At 37.7% G+C, this 25,804-nt stretch overlaps 1 protein-coding gene across 7 annotated transcripts in view; it reads left to right on the forward strand.

Annotated features, from left to right (window-relative positions):
* Positions 1–2,023: 2,023 nt before the first annotated feature.
* Ube2q2 (ubiquitin conjugating enzyme E2 Q2) overlaps positions 2,024–25,804 on the forward strand; it is a 57,456-nt gene continuing 33,675 nt past the window's right edge. Inside the window, exons 1-4 of one of the 7 annotated variants that reach the window (XM_078049183.1) lie at positions 2,024–2,160; positions 15,550–15,651; positions 20,823–20,927; positions 24,122–24,187. In XM_078049183.1, coding sequence (XP_077905309.1) covers positions 20,898–20,927; positions 24,122–24,187 — 96 coding nt within the window. In that variant the 5' untranslated portion in view covers positions 2,024–2,160; positions 15,550–15,651; positions 20,823–20,897. Of the gene's footprint in view, positions 2,161–2,477; positions 2,985–3,207; positions 3,347–15,549; positions 15,652–20,822; positions 20,928–24,121; positions 24,188–25,804 lie in introns of those variants that run through there. The other 6 variants (XR_013438678.1, XM_078049180.1, XM_078049182.1 and 3 more) reach the window with 6 other exon arrangements.

The following is a 25,804-nucleotide window of genomic DNA, read 5'->3' on the forward strand; positions in this document are numbered from 1 at the left end:
CTTTGCTCCTTCCTGTACTGCATAATCAAGTGGGTTCTTGAATATTCTCTGAACATGGCTATACTTCTATGCAATTAATATCTGGAATTAATTTCTTTCTCTCATGATAGTTAGTAGTTCAGTAGTTTGAATCTCTCATCACATCTGTTCTGTCTTTATTTATGTGTCTGTATCAGATACTGTGGTAAGTCCTCAGCATCCACTGTATACTATATGATTGGAAATCGAACGAGTGACCGCATCTATTTGCTTGTTTGCTTTGTCATTTCTGACCAACGATACACGAGGGAAATCTACTGGGAGAATTCTTGGAAAAGTTCCCATGTCTTGGAAGGACATATGGAAGAATATGTCCTTTCTGCCACTGCATTAAGTCTGGATATGACCTGCAAAAAAAAAAAAAAAAAAAAAGTTTCAGCCAGCTTGCTTTCAGCTTGACAAACCGAATTGAATCTGGGCTCTTGATGATATTTTAAAGGCTCAAATCAACCAATCCTGGAGCCTGCTCTGCTTCTGAACTTCCTATCATGTGAAGCAATACATTTCCTTATTTTTCAAGCAATTTTCAATCATAGTTTTCTGTTACTTGCAGTCTAAAGTTTTTTGATGCTATATATTAAATTTCTTGAATTTGGAACATCTTTTTAGCTCTATTAGGGCATAAGCACATTGTAGATTCTCAAAAAGGATTGTTAAATTAATACTGTACATATTTCTGAGATATAACTAATACAAATAAATTGCAATTTAGGGATCTCTTTATTGTCTTCCATCAATTTAGAGGTGAAATAAAGTTTAGATAGGTTAAATAACTTGTTTAGGGCATTTTATTTCTCGGTCATATTTGTGACTAGGTTGTTCCCCTTTACTTCAGATCCTTGTTTATGACTGCCATATCTGTTAGGGTCCTAAATACTGGGGACTGAAGGAAAACGAAAATGACAAGTCACAACTGTGTTTAACCCAGCATTAATGCCGATACAGCATATGAATTGAATTATTTCTTGCTTAAAGCTCAGGATTGAAACTTTTTCTCCCATCCCAGTGTCTATACTGGAGTCACTGCAAATTTTATATGCAGAAGTATTTTCCCGGTAAGATGGATTATAGCTTTAATTAGATTCTCAAAGGTTGTTTGTGACCCTTTGAAGACTGAGAAGCAAATGTAACATGTTATAACACTCAGGAGTAAATGAAAATAAAAAATTTTAAAAATGTTTCTTATTCAGTGGACTTAACACCTCCCTGTGTTCCGTATTTTGTCACCTAAGGGGATCAGTAGACCAAAGACCTCTTGTAGATCATGAAGCAGGAGACATGTAGGCAATGGAGGACTAGGTACCTCTGATTGAGACCAGTGTAAAAGAAAAATGTAGGGCCCTTTGTTGAAATTTAAGAATTTCAAGATGGTGGCAGCAGAGCACTAAATTAAGCACTGGATCCTTCTAAGTTAGAAGTCCTGTGTAAATACATGGGTCACATACCTCCGAAGCTGGTCCTACCTCTAGTACACATTACTGTACACACTATGCCTCCCCAATTATCTTGTATTCCTTTGAATTGCAGTCCTTCATCTATTTTTGGAGCACCTAGAATGTGCCATGGATTGTGCTCACTACTGGGGATTTCAGATGGCCTTTGTTATGTAACAGGTCTTTTTTCTAGATCCTGGAAATACAGCTCTGAATAAGACACTTGTGTTGGGCAGAGACAAAGAAAAAATCAACAGGAAAATACCAGATAGTGATTGGTGCAGAGCAATAAATTAGGATAGAGTGATGTGATATAGTGTTTGGGTGGATATTTTAGATTGGGTGGTTCAGACCCTCTGGCGGGCAGGAGAGTTAGCTGGGAAACGGCAAAGAACTCCTGGAGAGACAGAGACTTGAGATGGGATGGGGGAAGGGGAAGAAGATACAATGTCAGAGTGAGCTCAAGGTGGTGATTAAGGGAAAGGAGGAAATCATGGGAAATGGGAGGGAGCTGCTGGCCGTGGCCAAATCATCGTCTTCGGCAAATGGACTGAGAGCAATGGAGAGAACAGCACATTCAGTGAGAAGGTCCTTAGACCTGAGCCTATAGAAGTTGTGGTGCTGATCAAATTTTGAGTAGTTGAGATGAAACTAAACGGCGTGCACCTTGGTCTATCACCAAAGTCAGGTGAGTGAGTGGTTCACCGAGGGCCAAGCCTGTAAGCAGCCCCCAGCGGCCAGCGTGCTTCCGCTGCAGCGCCAACGTGGCCGGTGCAATAGGCCGCGCACGTGTCTGGCCCCAGGCCGGGGACGCGCGGGGGTCTGCGGCTCCTCCTCTTGTGCAGAGCCCTGGAGACACCTGGCCCCAATCTTGTGGTCCGCGGGTGCGAGTCGCGGAGCAGTTGGGATAGGCGGAAGCGGGCTGGGTCACGGCGAGGAGGGGGCGGCCGGGCGCGCGCGCACTGGCCACGAGCACGCGCCGGAACGGGGGCGCGCGGGGCTATGGGGGCGGGGCGGGGGCAGCCCTTTCCCAGGCGGTAGCGGGGCGGCGACGCTCTTACCCTTTTAAGCCGCGGGGCCGCCGCCTCCTGCCCGTGGGGTCGGTTACAAAGGGAGCAGCGGCTCGGGCGCCGCACAGCTGCCTGCTGAGGCCTCGCGCCCCTCGCCATTTTCCAGCCGCGCTCCGACGCGGGTCGCGGCGGCGGGGAGAGGCGGAGCCGCAAGAGCGCGGCCCGGGCCGGCCCCGCGGGGCGGTCGCGGCCGTGACGGCGGCTCCGGGCCCAGCTCCCCTTCCGCACCCCTCCCGCCGGAGATGAGGGGAAGATGTCGGTGTCAGGGCTCAAGACCGAGCTGAAGTTCTTGGCGTCCATCTTCGACAAGAACCACGAGCGATTCCGCATCGTCAGCTGGAAGCTGGACGAACTGCACTGCCAGTTCCTGGTGCCGCCGCCGGCGCCGCCGGGCAGCCCGCACTCACCGCAGCCGCCGCTCACACTCCACTGCAACATCACGGTGAGGCGCTCGGCCGCAGCCCCTCGGGGCCGGGCGAGGGCGAACTGGGGGCACTGGAGTCCTCGGACAAAGGGGAGTCTGCCCCGAGAGGCCCTGGCTCCCCGGGCGGGGCGGGTCCGCCCCTTTCCCCAGCGAGTGGCCTGGCCCAGGCCTCGCTGGGACGGCTCCGGGTTTGGCTAGAAGGAGGCGGAGGGCGCGGGGATGGCTTCGGGGCTGTTGGCCACTCACGGCCCCCGTCACCACGACCCGAAGCGAAGACCGCGGCGGCCCCTGCCCTCGCCGGGTCGCCATGGCCGCCCGCAGCCGGCCTGCTCCTGGAACTGCGGCGCGGCGGGTCAGCTCCGGCTGTTGTTTGAGCTCAGGTGGGGAAGGAGAACGGCCGTTAAGTTTTAGCGACTCATTCTTCCGTCAGGTTTCCCTCGTGCCTGCTTGCTCAACAAAAAAAATTTTAAGTTGGTGTGTAAGGGTGAACTGAAAACGGATTCATTGAAGGAAAAAAAAAAGTTTAGGACGCAGCCTCTGGTACTGTTTGGAAGTATTCCTTTTCCCGACCTCACTCCGCGCTAACGCGCATTGTGCCCTGGATGCGGCAGGTGGTGCGACGGCTGTGTTTACGTAGCCTCTCCTGTGCCTCAGCCCGAAAGTCATTGATGGGGACCGGAGATACGTGCCCAGGTTTACTGCTCAGAAAGGTCATGTTCTATTATAACGCTGAAAAGACACTTTAAAAAGAGCTCACTCCTTTCATTTAATCGGAAAGCTCAAAACTTGGAAAAATATTGAAGTATTAAATAACTTCATAAAAGTATATTCTGAAGCTTTTCGTTTTGGAATGGATTTTAGGGTATTGGTCCAAATGCAGAATATACTCTTTCTTATAATAGGAGTCAGGATGGCTAAAACCTAGTCCGTTGTCTTTAATGCCCTTTGGTTGAGTCCGTGGGTTTACTCCAGTGGCTACAGCTTGTTGGGAGTTTGCAAACGCCTTGAAGTTACCAGACTCTGGGGAGAAGGTGGGTACTGTATTTACACCGCCCCCCCTTCCCCCAAACAAAACAAAACTACAATCTAGTGTTGTAGTGAGGAGAGGATTCATGTCCCCGTGTTCTGTTGTGGGTACTGGGGTTTCAAAACTCGACAGAGCGGTTCCAGCTTTGAGCACTCAAGACTTCCAGGGAGAGTTTTTTATAATCCAATGTGATAACTAAAGTTAAAGAGAGCAACTACTTTTGAATTGGGGGAGATAGCCTCTGAGAAAACTTTGAGGAGTTGATCTTCCACAGGTGAGTACAATTTTGGAAGGCTAAGGGAAGGGCATTCCAGACAGAGGAAACTCCACCCAAACAGGACACCAAAGCTTGAGAAAATGTGGTTTGCTTAGTAAGGGACAATTTATGCTCTGACTTGAAGTCCAGAATTTAGGCTGGTGAGGGAAATTTTCCAAATCTGGGGAACAAGAAGTAGTGTGAGCATAGAGTCGATGTTAGTAAGGAGACTGGCCTGGATGCCTTGGAGGGTGATTATTTTGGTAGAAGTTGGGTGTGGCCAGGGAAAGGTACAGCTGATTTAAATAATTGGAAACTGAACTCTGTATGCAGTGGAGAGCCACTAAGTTAATCAGGTAAATTGGGAAATGTATCTGCCATCCAGGATGGGTGGCACTGCAGAAAATATATGTGTGGTTTTGACTATCCCTATGTGGATGGGGTTGCTGTGCTGTGCTGGCTTTTAATGCCAGGTGTACAAGGATGCCAAATGTTTTGTAATGTTCAAGTGGTCTACCACATGGGAGAATTATCCCTCCTAAAATGCCAGCAGTGTCCGGTTGAGAACCCTACTGGAGGCTGATAGAAATCTGCTATAGACAGATAATGAATGATGACCTAGACTAGGCAGTGGCGTTGGGAGTAAAGTCAGAAGTGAATTAGCACATTCAGAGAAAGGACAGTTTGGTGAGGATTAGGTACTACTGTTAGAAACTATTAAGATTGAGCTGCTAGTAAATTACGACATTATTAGAAAATAATTATTATAGATGCTCAATGTAAGTGGGACAAACATACAATTCTTGAACATTGTAGAGAAACTATGTACCCAGTCTCAACATTGGTAAGCTTTTACCCAGTCATATTTCATCTGTATCTCATCTTGTATTATTTTGAAGCAGATTTCAGACATATCACTTCCTCTTGTCTTTCCATGTGTATCTCTAAAAGATAAAAATTCTTTAAACATGGGTGTTTTTGATAAAATTGTTGATGCCATTTGCTTAGAAGGAAAAGAGCAAAGAAAAAATGGTGATGAATTTCAAGTGCTGAAGGCCTCTCTACTGGGTTTGTGATTTGTTATTCTGTGAAAAATTGTAGCTGTTTTGTTTAAAGTGTTTGACCCCTTCTCCAATATTTCCCTTTTTTACACAGCTCTAATATTTATTGAGCTCTTCTATACGCCAGGCACTATCTTCTCTACCCTTAGCAAGACATATCCTTTTTTTTTTTTTTTTTTTTTTTTTGGTGCTGGGGATTGAACCCTGGGCCTTGTCCATGGGAGGCAAGCACTCTACCAACTGAGCTATATCCCAGAACCCCCAAGACATATCCTTATGCAGTTTTTGTAATATTTGTGAATGGTATCTCACTAGATGTTTATTTACAAACATGAGCATGTCTATGGGTTCCTCTTATTTTCTAAAGATACTGTACTCTTTTCCCCTAAAGCTTCTGTGTAACTTTTTTCCATGTGAAATGTGTCCCTGACTCCTACCTCTTACCCAACCTCAATCTGTTCTTCCATGTGTCACTCATTTGGGTCATGTTCAGTGTATGGTGATATTTTCCCCTTTCTCCCTTCTTTATTTCTTACTATTTCTGTTTTGGTTATTTTTTAAAAAAAAATATTCTTAAGTAGTTTATATTGTTTTAAGTCCTTAAAGATCTTTTTTTTTTTTTAAATTTGGCAGGAGCATATTCTATAATTGTGCTTTTTATCTTCTGTGTAAATATTTATTTTATTGACTGTATGGCCACCATTCAAGCTATATTCTGTTTGAATAAAAGTTAACTGCCAAGAGTTTGTCAAAAGTGTAGAGATAAAATCAAGAAGGTATCATGGATAATGTCTTAAATATTTTAAAGGTTGCTAAGGGCTTGATAGGAAATCTGTAATTTGACTACATATGAAAGACTGTGGGAAGTAAAAAAAAAAAATAGATGTTCTACTCTGTAGGCCAAGGGAATTGACCTATTCTTTTTTTTTTTTCTTGTTTTATAAATTTGTCCTGATTTGAATATCAAGGGAAAAGAGTGCTCTTTACAACCACAAGGAGTCTTTCTTATTGTTTTCTGTGAACTCATGAAAGATTGTCTGCTATACATATTTAAATATTGTTTTTGCATTTTCAGAAATTAAGGCAAATTACCAGTCAGTGCTAATATCCAGTTGCTATGATCACTTCTAAAAAGCAAAGCAGCTTGTTTTAATAACCTGTGCAGCCTTATTGGGAATTTGTGTATAACTTTCTTTTAGTCCTTTTGAAGTATTTAACATAAGCTGACAACTCCTTTTATGGACTTAGCATCTGGGAACTCTTGGTAGGGATTTGTTGTTTTAGAGTTAACCGCCCCCCCGCCCGCCCCCCAAAACCCAGAAGTTAAAATAGGTGATAAACAAATGAAACTTCATTTTTATATTATTTGCATAGCATTATTTTTTCTGCACGAGTGGCTATTTACCACGGTATTTTGGTGGAATATTTCTTTGTTTAGCTACTTACATTTCTATTTGCCAAAAAGCCCTTCCTCCAACAGCAAGACACTAAATTGGAATATGTAAGCATAGGGTGTGTGTGCACACTCATGCTCATACCAGTTTTTATTTAGTAGTTAGGACCTAAAAAAGCAAATCACTTTTTTTACTGTGTTTCTTCATAAAGTAGGTAATACTTTTTGCCCTAGAAGAGATATATAGGGAACTCCCTCTTTGGCAGTTATACTGTACAAATATGAAAGTGATGGTGTCATTTGTGTCTGAATAACACTTTATTTTGAAATTCCTTTATTATGACAGCTTTTTATGGGAAGTAAGGCAATGCTGTTAACCTTCATTTTTGACTTTCTGTTTTTTTTTAATTTTGTTTTAGTTGTAGTTGGACACAGTGCCTTTATTTTATTTATTTTTATATGGTGCTGAGGATCGAACCCCCAGCGACTCGCATGTGCTAGACGATCGCTCTACTGCTGAGCCACAACCTGGCCCCTGTTTTTCTGGTTTTTACACTGATTAAAAAGTAGTCCCACCCAAGTTGTACAAAGGAAATAATGAACTAATCTTGACTAAGGAGTCTAAGACCTTTCTTTGGTTTTTCCTCCTGGGACAGGTTACCTTTCCAAATTAAACTCTGAGAGAAACATTTACAGTTATCAGGACTGTCTTAAGCTCTTACATGGTACTTTCAATCCAGAATCATTGTTTTCTCATTTATCTGATCAGTTTACAATATAGGCCAAATTCGTCTATCCTCCCCCTTCCCTATTTTTTTTTTCTTGAAAGAAAGGGATATATGAAGAAGAAACTTGGGTTTCTCTTTCATGAGTGGTGTGTCTTTTAGTAACTTGTGTTTTTGTTGTGGTTGTTTTGGCTAAACTTAGACCTGGAGGATTATAGTATTAGGTAAATGTTAGCTAGTTGAGGGGTGGAAAATTGAATTGAAATACTCATTACTAAATGCAAAGCATTACTGGAGAGTAATAAAACAGGGCTTTCCACCAAGGTTTTTGTAACAGCGGTTTGGATTATCTTCCAAAGATCATTCTGAAAGATGATGGCTAGTCAGAAGAACCATGGAAGCCTTTCACTGGGTTTCTGTAGCTTAGGTGGTTCAAATCCTTTTCAGCACCATTGTTTTCTCTGCCTCATTTCACTTAAGAATGATGTTCTGAGTAACTGTAATTTGCTTCCTGTCTTTGAATATTTAAGCATATTTTAAAAATCACTAAGGTATGTATGCACTTTTCTTTGACTGTTAACATTTTTTATTCTGCTTTTGTGGGCTCACAGTTATTACTTCATCCTTTATGTAGTAAAGTCATTAATAAACAACTACATACACACATTTGGTATCTTATGTTGTCAAAGCATTTAAGATTTTTTTAAGGTACTGTATAGTCAATTCTGTCAGTTTACTTTATGCTCCATTCCACATTTATTGAACAGCAAAATGTGAAGGTAATGTGTTCCATAACACTGCTGTCTCTGAACCTACAAGAAGTATGCTCATTGGTTTTCAAAAAATTACAAAATCCTTAGAGATAGTTGTATCCTTCCATTTGGAAGGATGCCCCAATCTGAGCATTCTGGTGGCCAGCTTTGCTGGTTCTTGAGGTAGACATGTTGTTGGTCTGTGGTTGGTTTATGTAGAAAAATGGCATTTCTGGACAAGACAAAAAGACTGCTAAAACAAGGACAGGTAAAGAAATCTTTATGATTAACCTTGAGTTGTGTTAGCCCAGAATAGGACAGTTTTATAGTGGTGATGGTAGTAGTGAACCTGTGTAAAGTTGTCCGCTATGGGTAAACTTTATGGGGACAGAGACAGTTTCATTCTACAAGCCTTAACGTCACTATAAAACTAATAGTAGAATGGAGGAGAGATAAAGGTCTTGAATAATTAGATACTTGTATTTGTCTTTCAGATTTTCATTACTGATGAAAGCGCTTAAACATTCGCAGCAGGAAAGACTGCCTGAGATTTTTGAGTACCATATAATGTTTAAAAACTGATATATCACAGGTCCTTTTAAAGAGGAATAACTAGAAAACTATCTTTGCAAGAAAAATGATAAACCTTGTAAAAATTGCAAAGTTTATATATATGAGAGATTGAAAATATTAATTTATAGGTTTAAGTATTTGTCACCATTTTACATACCTTTCAAAGTAAATTGTCTTAAATGTTATACTGAACAAGCCTTGAACTTGATGAGTTTATGCTGAACATTGAGTACAAGAGTGGTGGTGGATATTTTATAATATGAGGAACAAGACATTTGTATTGTAAGAAATTTAGAAACCAGATAAACAAAACTAGAAAAAAATTGCCTGATGAAGACATGAACAGATTTTTTTTTTTTTAGAGAGAGAATTTTTTAATATTTATTGTTCAGTTTTCGGTGGACACAACATCTTTATTTTATGTGGTGCTGAGAATCGAACCCAGTGCCCCGCGCATGCCAGGTGAGCATGTTACCGCTTGAGCCACATCCCCAGCCTCATGATCAGAATTTTGATATAATATCTTGTGATCATCTTTTTTTCTGCTATGTCTATATATGTTCCCTCTCCCTTTTGAAAAATGTCAGGTTGTTTTGTAATCTTTTTCATTTAGCAGTATTGTAGGTATGTCATAGCTTAGGCCTCTACAATGTGTTTAATTATTGTGTGCTTTTAATTATTTTTTAATTATCTCTAGTCAGCTGGATCTCCTAATACTGGATATATAGGTGGCTGCTGCTCTGAACATCAACAGCTAGAGCTGAATCCTTGTGTATATAGGAGATGTGTTTGAAATGTTCCTAAAAATGGTGGCTTTCAGTTCATATTGCTGAATTGGTTTCTGGAGATGGAACAAATTATATTGTACGTTGTACCATATAGAAGCTTTTATTTTTTTTTGTCTTTCCAGGTACTAGCATTTGTGTATCAGATGGGTAAAAATGATATCAAGTGTTCAATGAAATGAATTTCTCAGTCACTGCAAAAGTATAGTTACCTACCTACATACAGCCCTCCATGAAGCAGTGTGACTCCATGTATTCTCCGAGTTTTGGCAAGATGAATGCTGGCTACCCTGACTGGCCAAATTGTTCCAGTGACTCCAGGTCTCCTAGAAAGAGAAGTGTAGTCTATTCTGGAGAGAAGTTTAGTCTCAGCAAAGTCTCAGATTTTTCTGGCTTCACCTACCTGACAGTTTATCACTGAGAATGGGATAGGTTGTTAGAGTTTTTTATTGAGGTTTTGTGTCAAGGGAGGTGGTAGCAAAAAAGCAGCTCCAGTGGAACCAGATTGGTGAAGAAAGGTGGTTTCTTCCAAGGAAGACGTTCTGTGGGGATAGGTAGAAGTAAAATGAGGGGAAGGCAGTAGTTCTCAAAAGTTTTGGGGTAAGAACTCCTTCATACTTTAAAAAATGTATTGATGGCTCAAGGAGTTTTCTTTTTCTCTTTTTTCTTTTTTTCTTCCTATATTGGAGATTGAACCTACTACTAAGCTACTTGCCTGGTCCTCTGTTTATTTTTTAATTTTGAAACTGGTCCTTCAGCCTCAAGTTGCTGGGGTGACAGGCTTGAAAAACTGTGCCTGGCCTTAGGAACTTTTTGTGTCATTATATCTTGATATTTATCATTAGAAATTTAAACAGACATATTTAAAACGTTAAACTTAATACATATTGTTAAATGTTTTTATAGAAAAAAACATTTTTTTTAAAAGAGAGAAAGAGAGGCGAGAGAGAGAGAGAGAGAGAGAGAGAGAATTTTTTTAATATTTATTTTTTAGTTCTCGGCGGACACAACATCTTTGTTGGTATGTGGTGCTGAGGATCGAGCCCGGGCCGCACGCATGCCAGGCGAGCGCGCTACCGCTTGAGCCACATCCCCAGCCCCGAAAAAAACATTTTTTTAAACCAAAAAATTTTAGTGAGAAAAATAGCAAAAAAGACTTTTTAAAATTTCCCCTCCTAATTGCTTTGTCTACTCTGTCATTTACTTTCATATTCAGATTGTGGTGTGATATCTTGTTTTGGTTGTAATGGAGTCCAGCTCACATAGATACCTGGTTGGAAAAAGAAATATTTTAATAGACATTTTAGATAATTGTGAATATTATTTTTTGATACTCTGCAAAATTTGGTCCTTCTTGAATTTTGAATGGATCTTTTATTCTTTCATGATATTATTGCATTGGCTATTAGAAATTCTTCTTCTTTTTTTTTTGAGAGAGAGAGAGAATTTTTTAATATTTATTTTTTAGTTTTTGGCGGACGCAACAGCTTTGTGGTGCTGAGGATCGAACCCAGGCCGCACGCATGCCAGGCGAGTGTGCTACTGCTTGAGCCACATCCCCAGCCCTATTAGAAATTATTGGTTCATTGAGATCTTCTATATGTTGAGACATTTCATTATACAATATCAAAAGGTTATGTTCATGGGACTGCAAATTGGTGCGGCCAATTTGGAAAGCGGTATGGAGATTCCTTGGAAAGCTGGGAATGGAACCACCATTTGACCCAGCTATTCCCCTTCTTGGACTATTCCCTAAAGACCTTAAAAGAGCATACTATAGGGATACTGCTACATCGATGTTCATAGCAGCACAATTCACACTAGCTAGACTGTGGAACCAACCTAGATGCCCTTCAATAGATGAACGGATAAAAAAAATGTGGCATTTATACACAATGGAGTACAACTCAGCACTAAAAAATGACAATCATGGCATTTTCAGGGCAATGGATGGCACTAGAGCAGATTATGCTAAGTGAAGCTAGCCAATCCCTAAAAAAACAAATGCCAAATGTCATCTTTGATATAAGGAGAGCAACTAAGAACAGAGCAGAGAGGAAGAGCATGAGAAGATTATTAACATTAAACAGGGACGAGAAGGGGGAGGGAAAGGGGGAGAGAAGGGAAATTGCATGGAAATGGAAGGAGACCCTCATCCTTATACAAAATTACATATAAGAGGAGCTGAAGGGAAAGGGGGGGAAAAAACAAGGGAGAGAAATGAAGTACCTTAGATGGGGTAGAGAGAGAAGATGGGAGGGGAGGGGAGGGGAGGGGGGATAGTAGAGAATAAGAAAGACAGCAGAACACAACAGACACTAGTATGTAAAAACGTGGATGTGTAACCGATGTGATTCTGCAATCTGTATATGGGGGAAAAATGGGAGTTCATAACCCACTTGAATCAAATGTATGAAATATATGTCAAGAGCTATGTAATGTTTTGATCAACTAATAAAAAAAGGAAAAAAAAACCCAGAGGGAGAGGAAAAAAAAAAGGTTATGTTCATTGGTATGATATCACCATCAGTCTTACTGCAGTACTCCTGGGAAGCTACAGGCTTGTAGTAGTTCATAAAAGTCAGAATTCTGAGTTTTTGCCTGAAAACTTGAATTTTATTTTTGGCAATATATACCGTCCTTTGTTTTCCTCAAAATGACAGGATCTCTATTCATTTTTGAGAAAAATATCTTCCAAAACCCCAAGTTGGCCTATAATCCTAGTGGCTCGGGAGGCTGAGGCAGGAGGATGGTGAGTTCAAAGCTAGCCTCAGAAAAAGCAACTCCATGAGACCCTGTCTCTAAATAAAATACAAAATGGGGCTGGCCATATAGCTTAGTGGTCAAGTGCTCCTGAGTTCAATCCTTCATACCTCCAAACCCCACAAAAACCAAAAAAAAGCCCCAAGTCAGCATAATAATTGTTAGTCACCTGTCCTTTCAAGTAAAAATAGTATTTCATAAACATGGTTAGTTCACCTCACATCACACAAGTGCTTTTTCTCAAGTGTTCTGTAAGAGTGCTCATGTATACTTCCTATTTGATTACTGCGTACTAAAACAACATATTTAAGGATCAAGATTTAATAAAAATATTTTTTGCCATTTCATCAGACTTTTTTTTAAAGATAAATACCCCTATATATATTAATTTATTTTATATGTGGTGCTGAGGATCGAACCCAGGGTCTCACACGTGCAAGGCAAGCGATCTACTTCTGAGCTGCAGCCCAGCCCATCATCATAGACATTCTTACGCAAAACTGACCTTCCTCCCTTTCAAACACCTTAAGTATATGACTATTAGTAGTATGGTGTCATTGCCTATATTTGTGATAAGGTACCAGTAGGTTTACCTACCACTGTATTTGCACTTTTATGCAAATATCTTTACCATAAAAAGGGCAGTTAAGGGCTGGGGATGTGGCTCAAGTGGTAGCGCGCTCAACTGGCATGTGTGGGGCACTGGGTTCAATCCTTAGCACCACATAAAAATAAAATAAAGATGTTGTATCCACCGAAAACTAAAAAATAAATATTTAAAAAATTCTCTCTCGTCTCTTTAAAAAAATGGCAATATCTTAATATTCTTGTAAAAATTTTAGACCTGGGGTCTGAGCGCCCCACTTTGAGAACCATTGCACAGGTCTGTTATGTGCAGGGTTAAAGAAAGGTTTTAGTAACTGATCTGTTAAGATTTTTCCAGTTCTTTTTAATATGTTTGTGAGGAATCTCAGTACTTTTTTCCTCATGCAGAAGTTTTTTAGACAAACACTAATCTATACATTGAATTTTGTTTTTAAAAGAAATTTTTTTTTTAGTTGTAGATGGACACAACACCTTTATTTATTTTTGTTGTTTGAGGATTGAACCAGTGTCTCACACGTGCTTAGCAAGTGCTCTACCACTGAGCTCCAGCTCCCGCTTATACTTTGAAGTTCTAAGTCTAGTCTTGCTTTGTTTTTCAAAGGCTAAAGTAAATACAAAACTAAAACACTAAAAATTTTTGTCTACACAGCATATTCCCAAGAGGCAATACTCAAGTGGTTTTCCTTAAAACAGGATTAATTATAAAGATAGTTTACCTTTTCCTGTAAAGATATTTGGGACACAGTAAGAAAGGAATGGGAACACAAAAATAAACTGTTAACAAACAGGTATACTAGGTACCATTAATCATGTCCTGTTTCAGTAGTTTTTTTTTTTTTAAAGAATATTTGGTAAAATGCTTTTAAAAATATTCAGTTTGTGTGGTTTCAGCTATGTTATAATTGAGCTTATAGTTCTCAAAGCAGTGGTTCTTTGTGCAAAATTCTTTAAATTTTAGTTGGTTTGTGTGATAGAATGAAATATTAGAAATTTATGGTATTTGAATTGGCAATAGATACATTGGTTTGTAACAAAAAACCCCAGCAGTTTAAAACAACAAATGTTCTCTCAGTTTTCTGTGAGTTAAGAATCTGCACAGCTTACCTGGGGCTCACTGGCTTAATGTCTTTCATGGGGCAAGGAAGTTGTTGGCAGAGGTCATAGGCATCTAAGGCTGGACAGGTTAAGAGAATTCACCTCTAGGCTTATTCTTGGAGTTCATGGCAGGATCCATCTTCTCACAGGGTGTTGGACTAATTTAAGTGCCTTGGTTTAACTGCTATTATTGGTCAGAAATGTTTGTGTTTCATTTCCTTGCCAATGTGGGCCTCTTTATAGGATAGCTCACCACATGGCAGTTGGTTTTCATCAGAGCAGTCAGTGGAAGAACAAGAGAGATGAGCAAGATAGACGGTATCTTTTTGTAACCCAATTTCAGAAGTGACATCTCATTACTTTTGCTGTATTCTGTTTGATAGAAGTGAACCACTAAGTCCAGGGGAGGGAATTTTACAAGAGGTGAGGATTATTTGGGTTATCTTAAAAGTTGCCTTCTATAGAGCTCAAGAGCATCATTGTGAACATAACTGTGGCTATGCAAAGAGAATGACTGTCCCAAAAGGCAATTGAACTCCTGAAGCAATTGAAAGTTTAGTGTCCACTGTGAAAGCTCTGTGTTGCTGTTCATTCTGCCTTGTAACACCTGCTATATTTAAGAAGTAATCTTAACTTCATTTAGTAAATCTGTTTCTTTAGAAGTAACATTCTGTGTTAGTTTAAAAAGGAATGGAAAATTATTTGGAAAATGGCAAAATTAAATGGGATAAACTTTAGATTTTTTTTTTAAGTGGGGGGAAATCTCAAAGTAACTTCTGTAATTAACACAACTCAGAAGTCAAGAGTGAGTAAAAGATCCTGAAAAACAAAAGTATTTCGCAAGAATTTAGAGACACATATTCCCTGGCTTTATTTTAAGAATTCAGAATTAGATCTCTTTTAGATAAAAGGTAAAAGTAGTAGAGTTTAAATCTATAAACTGTACTTTTTTAATATTTATTTTTTAGTTGTAGGTAGACACAATATCTTTCATTTTTATGTGGTACTGAGGTTTGAACCCAGTGCCTCACGCATGGGAGGCAAGTGTTCTACCACTGAGCCACAACCCCAGCCCTATAAACTGTACTTTTAAGAAACATTTTTTGTTCTTTGAGTGCTTTATTATGATTCCAGATTTTAAAGCTCTGGAAAAAGGTGAAAGCTGGAGAATCCAAGCAAGGGTAGACCTTTCTTTGTAAAGGAGGGAAGCCTGTTTTCTTGCTTGAATATCTTTTGTATTTGCTTTTGAAAAATTTTAAGTTTTACAGTGCATTCACTTGTTCATGTTGGTTGCTGGGGAAAGTACTTCTGTCTTATTTTTAGACTTAATGAATTGTGTGGCATGGGATAGGCAAGATTGAACTATAAAACTTTATTTGCTTTTTAAATTCCATAAAAGGAAATTTGATTATCCCCCATGGATTTAAATGTTACTTTTCTTCCCCATATACATTTCACTTGACATTTTGCCATTCAGTGATATGATTTAATGCATATCTGGATTAGTCTGTATGTAAATGTGTTTTACATAGGTATTTCTATAACAGGAATCTTACCCATCTTCTTCACCAATATGGTTTGTGGACTCTGATGACCCAACTCTGACATCGGTTCTGGAACGTCTAGAAGATACTAAGAACAACAACACGGTGAGAAAATAAGACAGAACCTACTTTATTTTTTTTTCTCATGAATTTATGTGTTAAGAGGTAATCATAATGATTAATGATTGATAATCATAATACAGGGGTCAAATACCAAGGTGTGGGTGCGTGTGTTTTTTAAGTTCTTCAGGATGTATTTACTACCTGCTTGGTTGGTTGGCTGGTTTATTTCTTCTTAAATTTGCCCCAAGAATAGCCTTGCTTTAGGTTAGGAATTAGAAATTTCTTTTCCCAGCATCCTCACATTAAATCAAACAAGCATTTTTGGTAAAGACTACTAGCTAAGGTGGGGAGTAGAAAAGGGAAAAATGTTAATGCAGATGTGAAGGAATAATGATAGAATGAGGCAAATACTACTGTTAAGGAATTGCTTTTTCTGTCAAGGGTCAATAGCCTGCAACAAAAGCCAAAGATATTCAAATAGAAGTTTTTTTTTTTTTCCTTTTAAATAGCAGTACCCCCTTATCAGTAGATGCATAAATCTATGGATAGTACTTAACCCTAATATGCTGTGTTTTTTTCTTATACACACACACATAAATATACCTAGATAAAGTTTAATTTATAAGTTAGGTACAGTAAGATTAATAAAAAATAATTAAATGGAACAATATAACAATACATTGTAATAAAAGTTATTTAAAGCTTATGAGTTGTTTACTTCTGAAATTTTCCATTAAGCATTTTCAGACTGTTTTGATCCAAGTCACTTGAACTACAGAAAGCAAAACTGGGGACAAGGGAGGACTACCGTGTGAAGAAATGTATCTTCATTTTATAAAAATTTAAAAACATTTTTATTCTTTGATTATAAATTCATAAGTGTCCATTGTGAGAAAACTGGTAAAATACAGTCAAGCAAAACCAGGAAGATTAAAATCTCCCTTAATTTCTTCACCTAATATGACCATTAATGATATGACTATTTTCTACCAATTTTTTTTCTTTGCTAGTAAAATATATATACCCTTATACATATGTTTAAATAATTGAGGTCATATTCTTTGGTTTTCTTTTTTAGACATTATCATGTTTTCCCATGATGTCATAAAGTCCTATAGAAAAGTACCCATCATTGTGTGTGATATGATTGTTTACCAAAAAAATATAAAGGAATCAACTGAAAATTTTTAGGATGATTGATTAAAATCTATTTTATAAAAATAGCATCCCCAATTATCAGATAGCAAATATAATACTATTTTACTGATAATTACAACAACAATTAAAACATCTAGGAATAAACTCAGATGTTCAGGGCTTGTATCAATGAAGCTACAAAATTTTGCTGAGTGAAATAAAGACTGGGCACTATGTTCCTGGAAGGGCAGTCTCCTATGTTATAAATATGTCACTTACCCCCATGTCTTCATATTAATTTATAAATCTTAATGCATCACCAGTAAAACTCCCAACAGATTTATTTTTGGAACTTCACAGAATGGCTCTGAAGTTTGTTATGAAGAGCAAATAATAAAAAATAAAAATTTTAAACGGGTAGTAAGATAACCTGCGAATCCAAATATTAAATAAAATAAAATATTGTGTACTGACACTGGAAGTGTCAGAAGAAATTTAGAAATAGTCATGCAGATGAGAATTTAAGGTAAATGTGGTATTTTATTAAAATATTTTTTTTCTAGTTGTCAGTGGACCTTTATTTAATTTATATGTGGGGCTGAGAATCGAACCCAGTACCTCACACATTCTAGACAAGTGCTCTGCCTCTGAGCCACAACCCCAGCCCGTGGTATTTTATTTTATTTTTTAATATCATTATTTATTATTTATTTTTTATGTGGTGCTGAGGATCAAACCCAGGGCCTCACACCTGTGAGGCAAGCACTCTACCACTGAGCTATAGCCTCAGCCCCCCGTGGTATTTTAAATCAATAAAGAATAGATTATAGTTTTGAGAGACCTGATTATTTGGAATATTAGTGTTTTTAACTTAGATTTTTGTCAAAAATAAGCTATAGGTGGTTTAAACACATCTGTTTTTAAGAACAAAAGGACATCAGTTTGAAAATATTTTAAAAATTAAGGTTGATTTGGAGAGCCATGAAAGGTAAGGGGTAAAAATTAAAAGAGATACATGTTCACATCTCTGGCACAGGGTTATGATAATGGACAGAGTGCTAGATATAACCCTGTTGTTAATACCACCTTTTAGGAGGTTGCCTCTGAAAATGAGGATACTACTTCTGTAATAGCAGGAATGATTGCAGTTATTTTTCATTGTCTAAAATGTTATATCAAAAATGCTCATACAGCCGGGCGTGGTGGTACACGCCTGTAATCCCAGCAGCTCGGGAGGCTGAGGCAGGAGAATCACAAGTTCAAAGCCAGCCTCAGCAATGGCAAGGTGCTAAGCACTCAGTGAGACCCTGTCTCTAGATAAAATACCAAATAAGGTTGGGGATGTGGCTCAGTTGTTGAGTGCCCCTGAGTCCAATCCCAGGTAGGACCCCCCCCCAAAAAAAAAATGCTCATACAGTTAAATGAAATGGATATAAAATTGGGCTAATTTTTATTTTAAAAATCAAACATTTACATGAAGGGGAAAAAAAACCCTTTCACTCATTTTATGGCTTTTGCTTAATTTCTAGAGAGAATAAGCTTTATATTTTCACTTTTAAGTCACCAAACTCAAATCTGGATTCTGCTTTCATTGTGGGACTAAAATTTATCTTTTAGTTGTCTGATTTCATGGCTCCATTTTTAGTTTCCATATTGCCCCCTCTGTAGCATATTGATATTGTTGATTATTCCTTTGTTGAAATATTCTTCCATTCAATAAACATTTATTACATAGTGTCACCAATAGTTCGTAAAATAAAAAAAAATTGTGTATAGGTGTATAATAGAATATTCTGTTGTAGTTAAAAAAGAATGCAGCCAGTCTTTCTGTTAGACATATGAAAGTTCCAAGATATATTAAGTGAAAATGCAAGGAACAGTCTATGTATCCTCTCCCTTTTATATACAGTGTTGTAAAAGGTCTGTATGCTGGTTTATCCATATCTTTTTTTTTTTCTGGATAAATACAGGAAGCTGTTAATTGAACATAGAAAAATATTAAAAAAAATATTGATTGGCTTCTATGCAAGACTTTGTGATAAGTCGTGGTTATAAAAAGACAAGGCTGTCTCTGTCCTCTGAGAATTGATAATCTAATAGGGACTTTTGACAGATCACTGTCTCCTGTTCTATTTTCTTCCTTTGATCTTCTCTGAGCTGTTCTTCTTGGTATGCCTCTTCTGTTTTCATTCTGTGATTTTTTGTGAGTAATCTCTTCTACTCTTATTATTTAAGTCATAACCTATATATAATCTAGGGATTTCTAAATTTCTATCTCTTGCTAAAAATTATCTCCAGAGTTTTAAATCCATACGTATATATCATATATGTCCAGGGAATCTCAGAAGTGCCACAAGAAATGATCACATCTTAGTTTACACTCATCTGTTGCCTAGTACTCTACCACCCTGTCATATTTTTTCTTAATTCTCATTTTGATTGTGATTGGGACAAAATGAAGTAATGAAACTGGACACCTGTACCTGAACCTCTGTTCTCTAAACCCCCAAAATAAGTTTTGAAGACCTGTGGGTCAGGCTTCTGAATTTCTTAAATCCTTCCCTATGATCTTAGTTTCTTCCCCTATCCCTCAAACATTTTGTGGGGGGAAGGGTTTCAGGTTGGGTTGAGAAATTCCTTAAAGAGGTACTACCCTGTTTTTCTTATTGCTTGGTCAGACTCCACTATCCTGCTGTCTCTCCCATATGCTCCCATATCTGCTTCTGTGCTGGGGGTCTGAGCGTCCAGGGCTATATTCCTGTTCACCCTGCTTCATCTTCATTTGTGTACTTAATATAAAATAGAACTTATTGGATAGATAACAAACCCATAGTGGGGCTTTTGCTTCCTTTTAAGCATGAGGATTTTTGTTTGATTCTAATTTAGTATTTAGCCTTCTTCATTTCCACTTGCTTCTCTGTCCACTATGGAAAGGGTTTTTTTACTTGATTTAACCCATTCTAATTCTGTCTGCTGTCTTAGTCGTTTTTTTAAAAATACTTTTTTTTTTTTTAGTTGTGGATGGACACAAAAATTTTTATTTTTATTTATGTATTTATTTTTACATGGTGCCAAGGATCAAACCCAGGGCCTCATGTGTGCGAGACAAGCGCTCTACCACTGAGCTACAATCCCAGCCCTGCTTTCTTAGTCTTTCATAAACCTGTTTCTTCCTCTTCATCTTTTCTTGGTCAGACACACCCAGGGAACTAGTTCTGAACAAGTGAAGTAAGTTGTCTTTTAGCTCCCCTCTGAGCCTACCAGGTATCGACCATTCTTCAATTGCAGTTGTTTAACTTAAATATTGAAAAAAATTTAAACAATGAAAAACATGTTTGTGCACATACTTTAACTTGCTTGATTAAAGTTAATGTGCTTACCAAATAATCTGGATTTAAAAATGGAAATTTAAGGAGGTATTCTTGGCAGTTTTCCTAGTGATTTTTTTTTTTTTTTCCCTGACAGGCACTTAAGAGCCTACTAAACATCAAGTGTTTTCAGAGACAGTTTCATTTAATCTTTTCCATTCTGAGAACATTTTGATTGCTTTGTTTTATACATGGGAGATTCAAACCCAGGGAGTTAGATACCATATTCAAAGTCATCTATATTCCAAGGCTCTGTCTACTAGATTACATTTGCTTCTGTACTTTTAAATGAATATGACTCTGGTGTGTATAATTTTAAAATTCATATATAAACACTCCCTCTATTTTTTGTGGCCTTATTAATGCATTAATGTTTTATTGTCTGAAGTTGTAAATTTCTGAGAAAAGTTAGCAGTTAGAAAATGAGCAAGGTCTGGAACTCCCTTCTTCTGCCTTTTTGTTGACGTCATTCTATTAGGGATCAGTTATTGTACCTAAGCCATATCTGCTTTTTTTGTCTTTGTATTTATGCTAACATTTTTACATGAGCAGCCCTTAAAAATATTTTAAAGACTATATTCTGTCCATAGGCTGCAGTTGGGCAGTAACAACCTTTTCCTTCTGGATTGATTACAGTAGTTATAGCATTATTCATGTCTTCTAAGGGCTCTTTAACACAATGCTTATTTACTGAAATGTGTTTTGTAGCTTCGTCAGCAATTGAAGTGGTTGATATGTGAACTCTGCAGATTATATAACCTTCCTAAGCACCTGGATGTTGAGATGCTAGATCAACCACTACCCACGGGTCAGGTAAAGTAAAAATTCTCTAGTGTTCAAGAGCTGAAATAAATTGTCTCAATCAGAAGTAAACTAGGATGGTTTATCTTTTTATTATTGAACAGCTTATTTAGAATTTTTTATGTTCCTATTAAATTGCCTTTTTTTTTTTTAAGGTACTAAAAATATACTTTTCATTGCTTGGAGCTGCTTGAATTTAACTCATAGGCAAGCAACTGCCCTCCTACCCCACTGTTTTGTTGTTAGTATTTCTGGTTTCTATAAGTATTTCTTGTTTGTTTGCCTTTGTTTATTTTAATACCTTCACTAGGATGCCATCTCATTAAATCCATCTGTGCTTTTCTCTTTTGGTGGTACTGGCACTTGAACCCAGGGATGCTCTACCACTGAACTACATACCCCCCACCCCTTTTAATTTTTTTATCTATCTGTATTTCTTAAGGCCCAACCCAAATGTTATTTTCTTTAAGCAACAGGAATTTCTAGTAGCTCAGCCAGACATAGTAATGCATATGAGAATTATAATTCAAGGCCAGCCTTAGCAAATTAGTGAGACTCTGTCTGAAAATTAAAAAAGAAATAATAAAAAAATAATAAAAAATAAAAAAGGGCTGGGATATAATTCAGTGGTAAAGAGCCTCTGGGTTCAATCCCCAGTACCCCCCTCCCCCTCAAAAAAAGATCTAGCTCAACACCACCCCTAAGTAAACTCTTTTCTAGTTTATTTTGGAATAGAATTACCTATTTAGGCATCAGTTACTGACTTTTACTATAATAAAGATTTAGCTCTTAAACCATTACTTCCCCACCTATCTCTCCTAACACATATTCAGTCATATGAATAATCACTAGTTTATGATTAGAACTTTGTAGTATAGAACTTTGTAGTATAGAGCCAAGTTTTCTATTATATTTCCTTTCTTGTTATTCCATCTTTTGTTTTGCAACATCTGTGTTATAATTTTAGTTGTGTTCACCCTGGGTGCTGCCATGCTTGCTTGTAATCCCAGCTATTCAGGAACCTGAGGCAGGATTGCAAATTCTGAATCTTGAGACAGGAGGACTGCAATTTAGAGAGACCCTGTCTCAAAAGTTGGGGGGAGGGGCCTGGGATATAGCTCAGTGGTAGAGTGCCCCTGTGTTCAATCCCCAGTACTGCCAAAAAGAAAAAAGAAAATATTGTTCTTAACCTCTTTCTGTGATCCTCCTATCTTCTGTTCCTTTAAGTTTTCTTCAGTGACCTTGGCAGGTTGTTCTCTGGGCTGCCTGTACAGCTCTCATCTTAAGGTATTTCTTGTATGCTTTCCTAGGGTAGATTCATCATTTTCCGGATCTCACATTGTGTTTTTCAACCTTTTTTCATTTTGTCTGAGTACAACCTCAAGTAAAAGCCTGAGAAAGCATGAAATAGTGGTCTTTTCCTGAGTTCTAGCTTCTGAAAAAAAACAGCCTTGAGTTCAGGTTTTGGAGCCAAACCACAGTGGGTTTGAATCTTGGTTCTGCTGCTTATTAGCTTATATCTTGGGCTGATCATTTAATCACTGCATTATTTTCCATTTGCAAAATGGGGGAAATAATAGCACTAGTACCTATTTTTTGCAGGAAACCATGAGCATTAAATGAGTTGGTACATGTCAATCATGTAGAACATTGCCTGGTGCACTTGTTCCCTAATAAATTGTAACTACATTATATTTCACCCTTTTACATGATTGATACTTTGAATTTTTAAAATTAATTTATTTTTTGAATTTTTAACTGAGGTTGATTACCCCAGGTTTTCAAAGACTGTGCTGTTATCTTCTAGCCAATAGTGGTGTTGAAGCCTGGTAAGTCTTACTCATGACACTCTGTCTGGAAGTTTTTAAGAATTTGTGCTTTTCTTATTAGTGTTCTGAAATACCACAAACAGTATACTTAGTTGTGGGTCTATGAAATTCATTGTGCTGGATACTCAGAAGGTATATGTCTTTTCAAATTTGGAATCTTGAATCTTACTATGTTTTGCATTAACTTTCTCTTTTCCAGTTTATTTTAGAATGCCTACTAATTGGATTTTTAAGCTTCTTCGTTTGAATCTCTTGTCTCTTGTTATTTCTATATTCTTTTTAATTTTAAATTCTGGAATATTTTCTTTCAACTTTTGGAGATTTTACTTGGACAGTCTTAAGTTTTTTACTTATTGCTGCTCACTCAGTGACCTCAAAATGTAATGGCATAAAACAACAATTTCTTCCATTTCTTACTATTGCGTGAATTAAAAAGGCTGATCTAGATGGTTTTTTGCTGGCCTCATTTGGAGGTTCTCACTGTGTAGTTACATGGTGACCAACGCTGGTGTGATATGGACACTTGACTGCACTGGGATATCCAAGATGGCTTCTTTACCACCCATATGTCTGTCATCTTGGCGTTTCTTCACACAGCTTTTCTTCTTACCTTATAGTTCATCCTCTAGGGCTTCTTTGTGAGGCTTCTCTTTCTTTAGGAGGCTAGACAGAACTCAAATTTTTGGCTTCCAAGAGCATGAAAATAGAAACTGCCAGATGTTCATAAAGCTTATTAGACCTAGAACAGTTTCAGTGTTAGTTCAGCTGCATTCGTAAGTTAAAGCAAGTCACAGGGCCAACTGTGGGATGGGACCATAGGTGACTGAATGCTGGGAAGTGTGGCTCATTTGGGACTATCTCCAAATGTGGAACCATATGCTCTGAAAACTTTTTCTTCTGATCATTCCTTATTCCTGGCATTCTATTTTGGTCTTATAAATGTGATGTATTTCATAATTGTCTTTTAAGAAGTTATTTTGGTACTCTTATGTGTTCTTCCTAACTCTTAATATATATAATATATATATTATATATAAATATATAATTATTAATATATATAATGTATGTGTAATATATACTGTAGTTTATCTTGTTTTTGTTTTTAAGAATTTTGCTAACATATCTTTGTATTACAAGTTGCTCATTCATGTTGTCCTTTTAATATATACCCTTCTCTTTTCGCTCATTCTTAGATTTTGAATAACTGGTTTGGAGTTCTTTGTGACCAAGATTTGTCAACTGATAGCTTTTAGGGGGAATTTATGCTAACTGGCAATTGCTCTCTTCCACTCTTCTATTTCCTGGTGTAGGAATAAATGATGGCTGGAACTATTCACTTTCTCTGGTAATGAAATCTTTGCTCTTTTGCCTATGTAGATTCTGCCTGGGTTCTGCTTAAGGAAATGGGGAGAACAGCATGTTTCAGGACTGGACAGACTTTTGGTTAGTCTCTGGTTTTTAGTTCTGCCTGTTATTCCTACTTTCCAATGTACTTGGTATCTCAGAGTCTTGAACCTCTCCATATATGCTATAGAAGGAACCTTCTCATTATTCCCTTAACCTGTGCCTTTACTTGACTTCATTACATTAATTAATCTTGTTCTGTTTACTGTAATCTTCTAATGTAGTTGAATTTTCTTTTGTGATGGTAAGATCATTCCCTATTTTTGTCCTGGGAGTTGGACCCACAGGTGCTTAACCTCTGAGCCACATTCCCAGGGTCTCCCTAAGTTGTTTAGGGCCTTGTTAAGTTCTTGAGGCTGGTCACAAACTTGCAATCCTCCTCCCTCAGCCTCCAACTCTCTGAGATTATAGGTGTGTGCAACCATGCTTGTCCTCTTCCTTTTTTTTTTTAATTTAAATTTATACAGGGTCTAGTCTCACTGTAATTTTATTGAAGCCTCAGGAAAGAGAGTAGATGGGAGAAATACGTGTTCTATATTGAGCTTCTTTCTCTGGGATATCTGCAACTTGTGTTTTTCAGTTAATAGTATGTCATGGATATAAGGCATGTAGAGTCTACCTTATTGTATATAGAGTTGTATTTAGGCATTTACAAAATTTGTGAATTACATGACAGAATGTTCTATTTTGAATTATCCTTGCATTCCACACGATAAACATTATTGGAATGAATATTGTAATACTTTATTTTTAAGTAAGCTCATGGTAAAGTTCTTTGTTTCCTTTCAGGCTCTTGTTTCATTTTTGTGTCAGGGTTATGACTTGGGAAGCGTTACATCTTCTATGATGTAGAAAAGTGTAAACCAATAATTTTCAACCAGAGGCAATTTGGCCTCCAGTAGAACAATTGAAACTATCTGGAGCCATTTTGGGCTGTCATAGCTGGCTGTGTCAGAAGGATACTATTGGCTCTTTAAACAAATATATAAGAGTATACCTTTTAAGTGATGTTTCACTTCATTGCACAAATTTAAAATTTTATTGTATTTCTGAGTAGATTATATTCCCATCCTTGTTCACATTACTCTTACTACCAAAATTTTTGTGAAATAAACATGTATTGGAAATACATAGCGTAACACATGGTTGCAATTAATTCCTAGGAACTACTACTTAATCATCACCCAGGAGAAGGAACAGAACATTGTTAGGACCTTCTGCAGCTTCCTACCAGATCTTCATTTTCCAATTAGCAATCCTTTCCTTATCTTTAGTTTCATCACTCATATATGCATCATTGTACAATATAGTTTAGTGATACCTGTTTTTGAGCTTCATATTGAGTCATACTATATGTGTTTATATCTTTTTCTCAGCATTGTGTGTGAAATTCATTCATATTGTGTATAGCTACAATTCTTTTTATTGTTGTATTCGTATCAACATTTTTTCATGTGACTCTTCATAAACATTTGAAAGATTGTTTTCAGTTTTTGCTTTCAGGAAAGTGCTGTTAGGAATCTTCTTGTCTGTATTTCTTGGTAACTCTGTACTAGTATTTATCTTGGTTTACTAGGGTATGAGGGTCAATTTCATCTTGAGCCTAAAGAGTTATCTGGAGAACTTTAAACATTTTCAGCTGATTTTTTGGGCTAC

The sequence above is a fragment of the Ictidomys tridecemlineatus genome, chromosome 5 (assembly GCF_052094955.1).
Source record: "Ictidomys tridecemlineatus isolate mIctTri1 chromosome 5, mIctTri1.hap1, whole genome shotgun sequence".
NCBI classification, from domain to species: Eukaryota; Metazoa; Chordata; class Mammalia; order Rodentia; family Sciuridae; genus Ictidomys; species Ictidomys tridecemlineatus.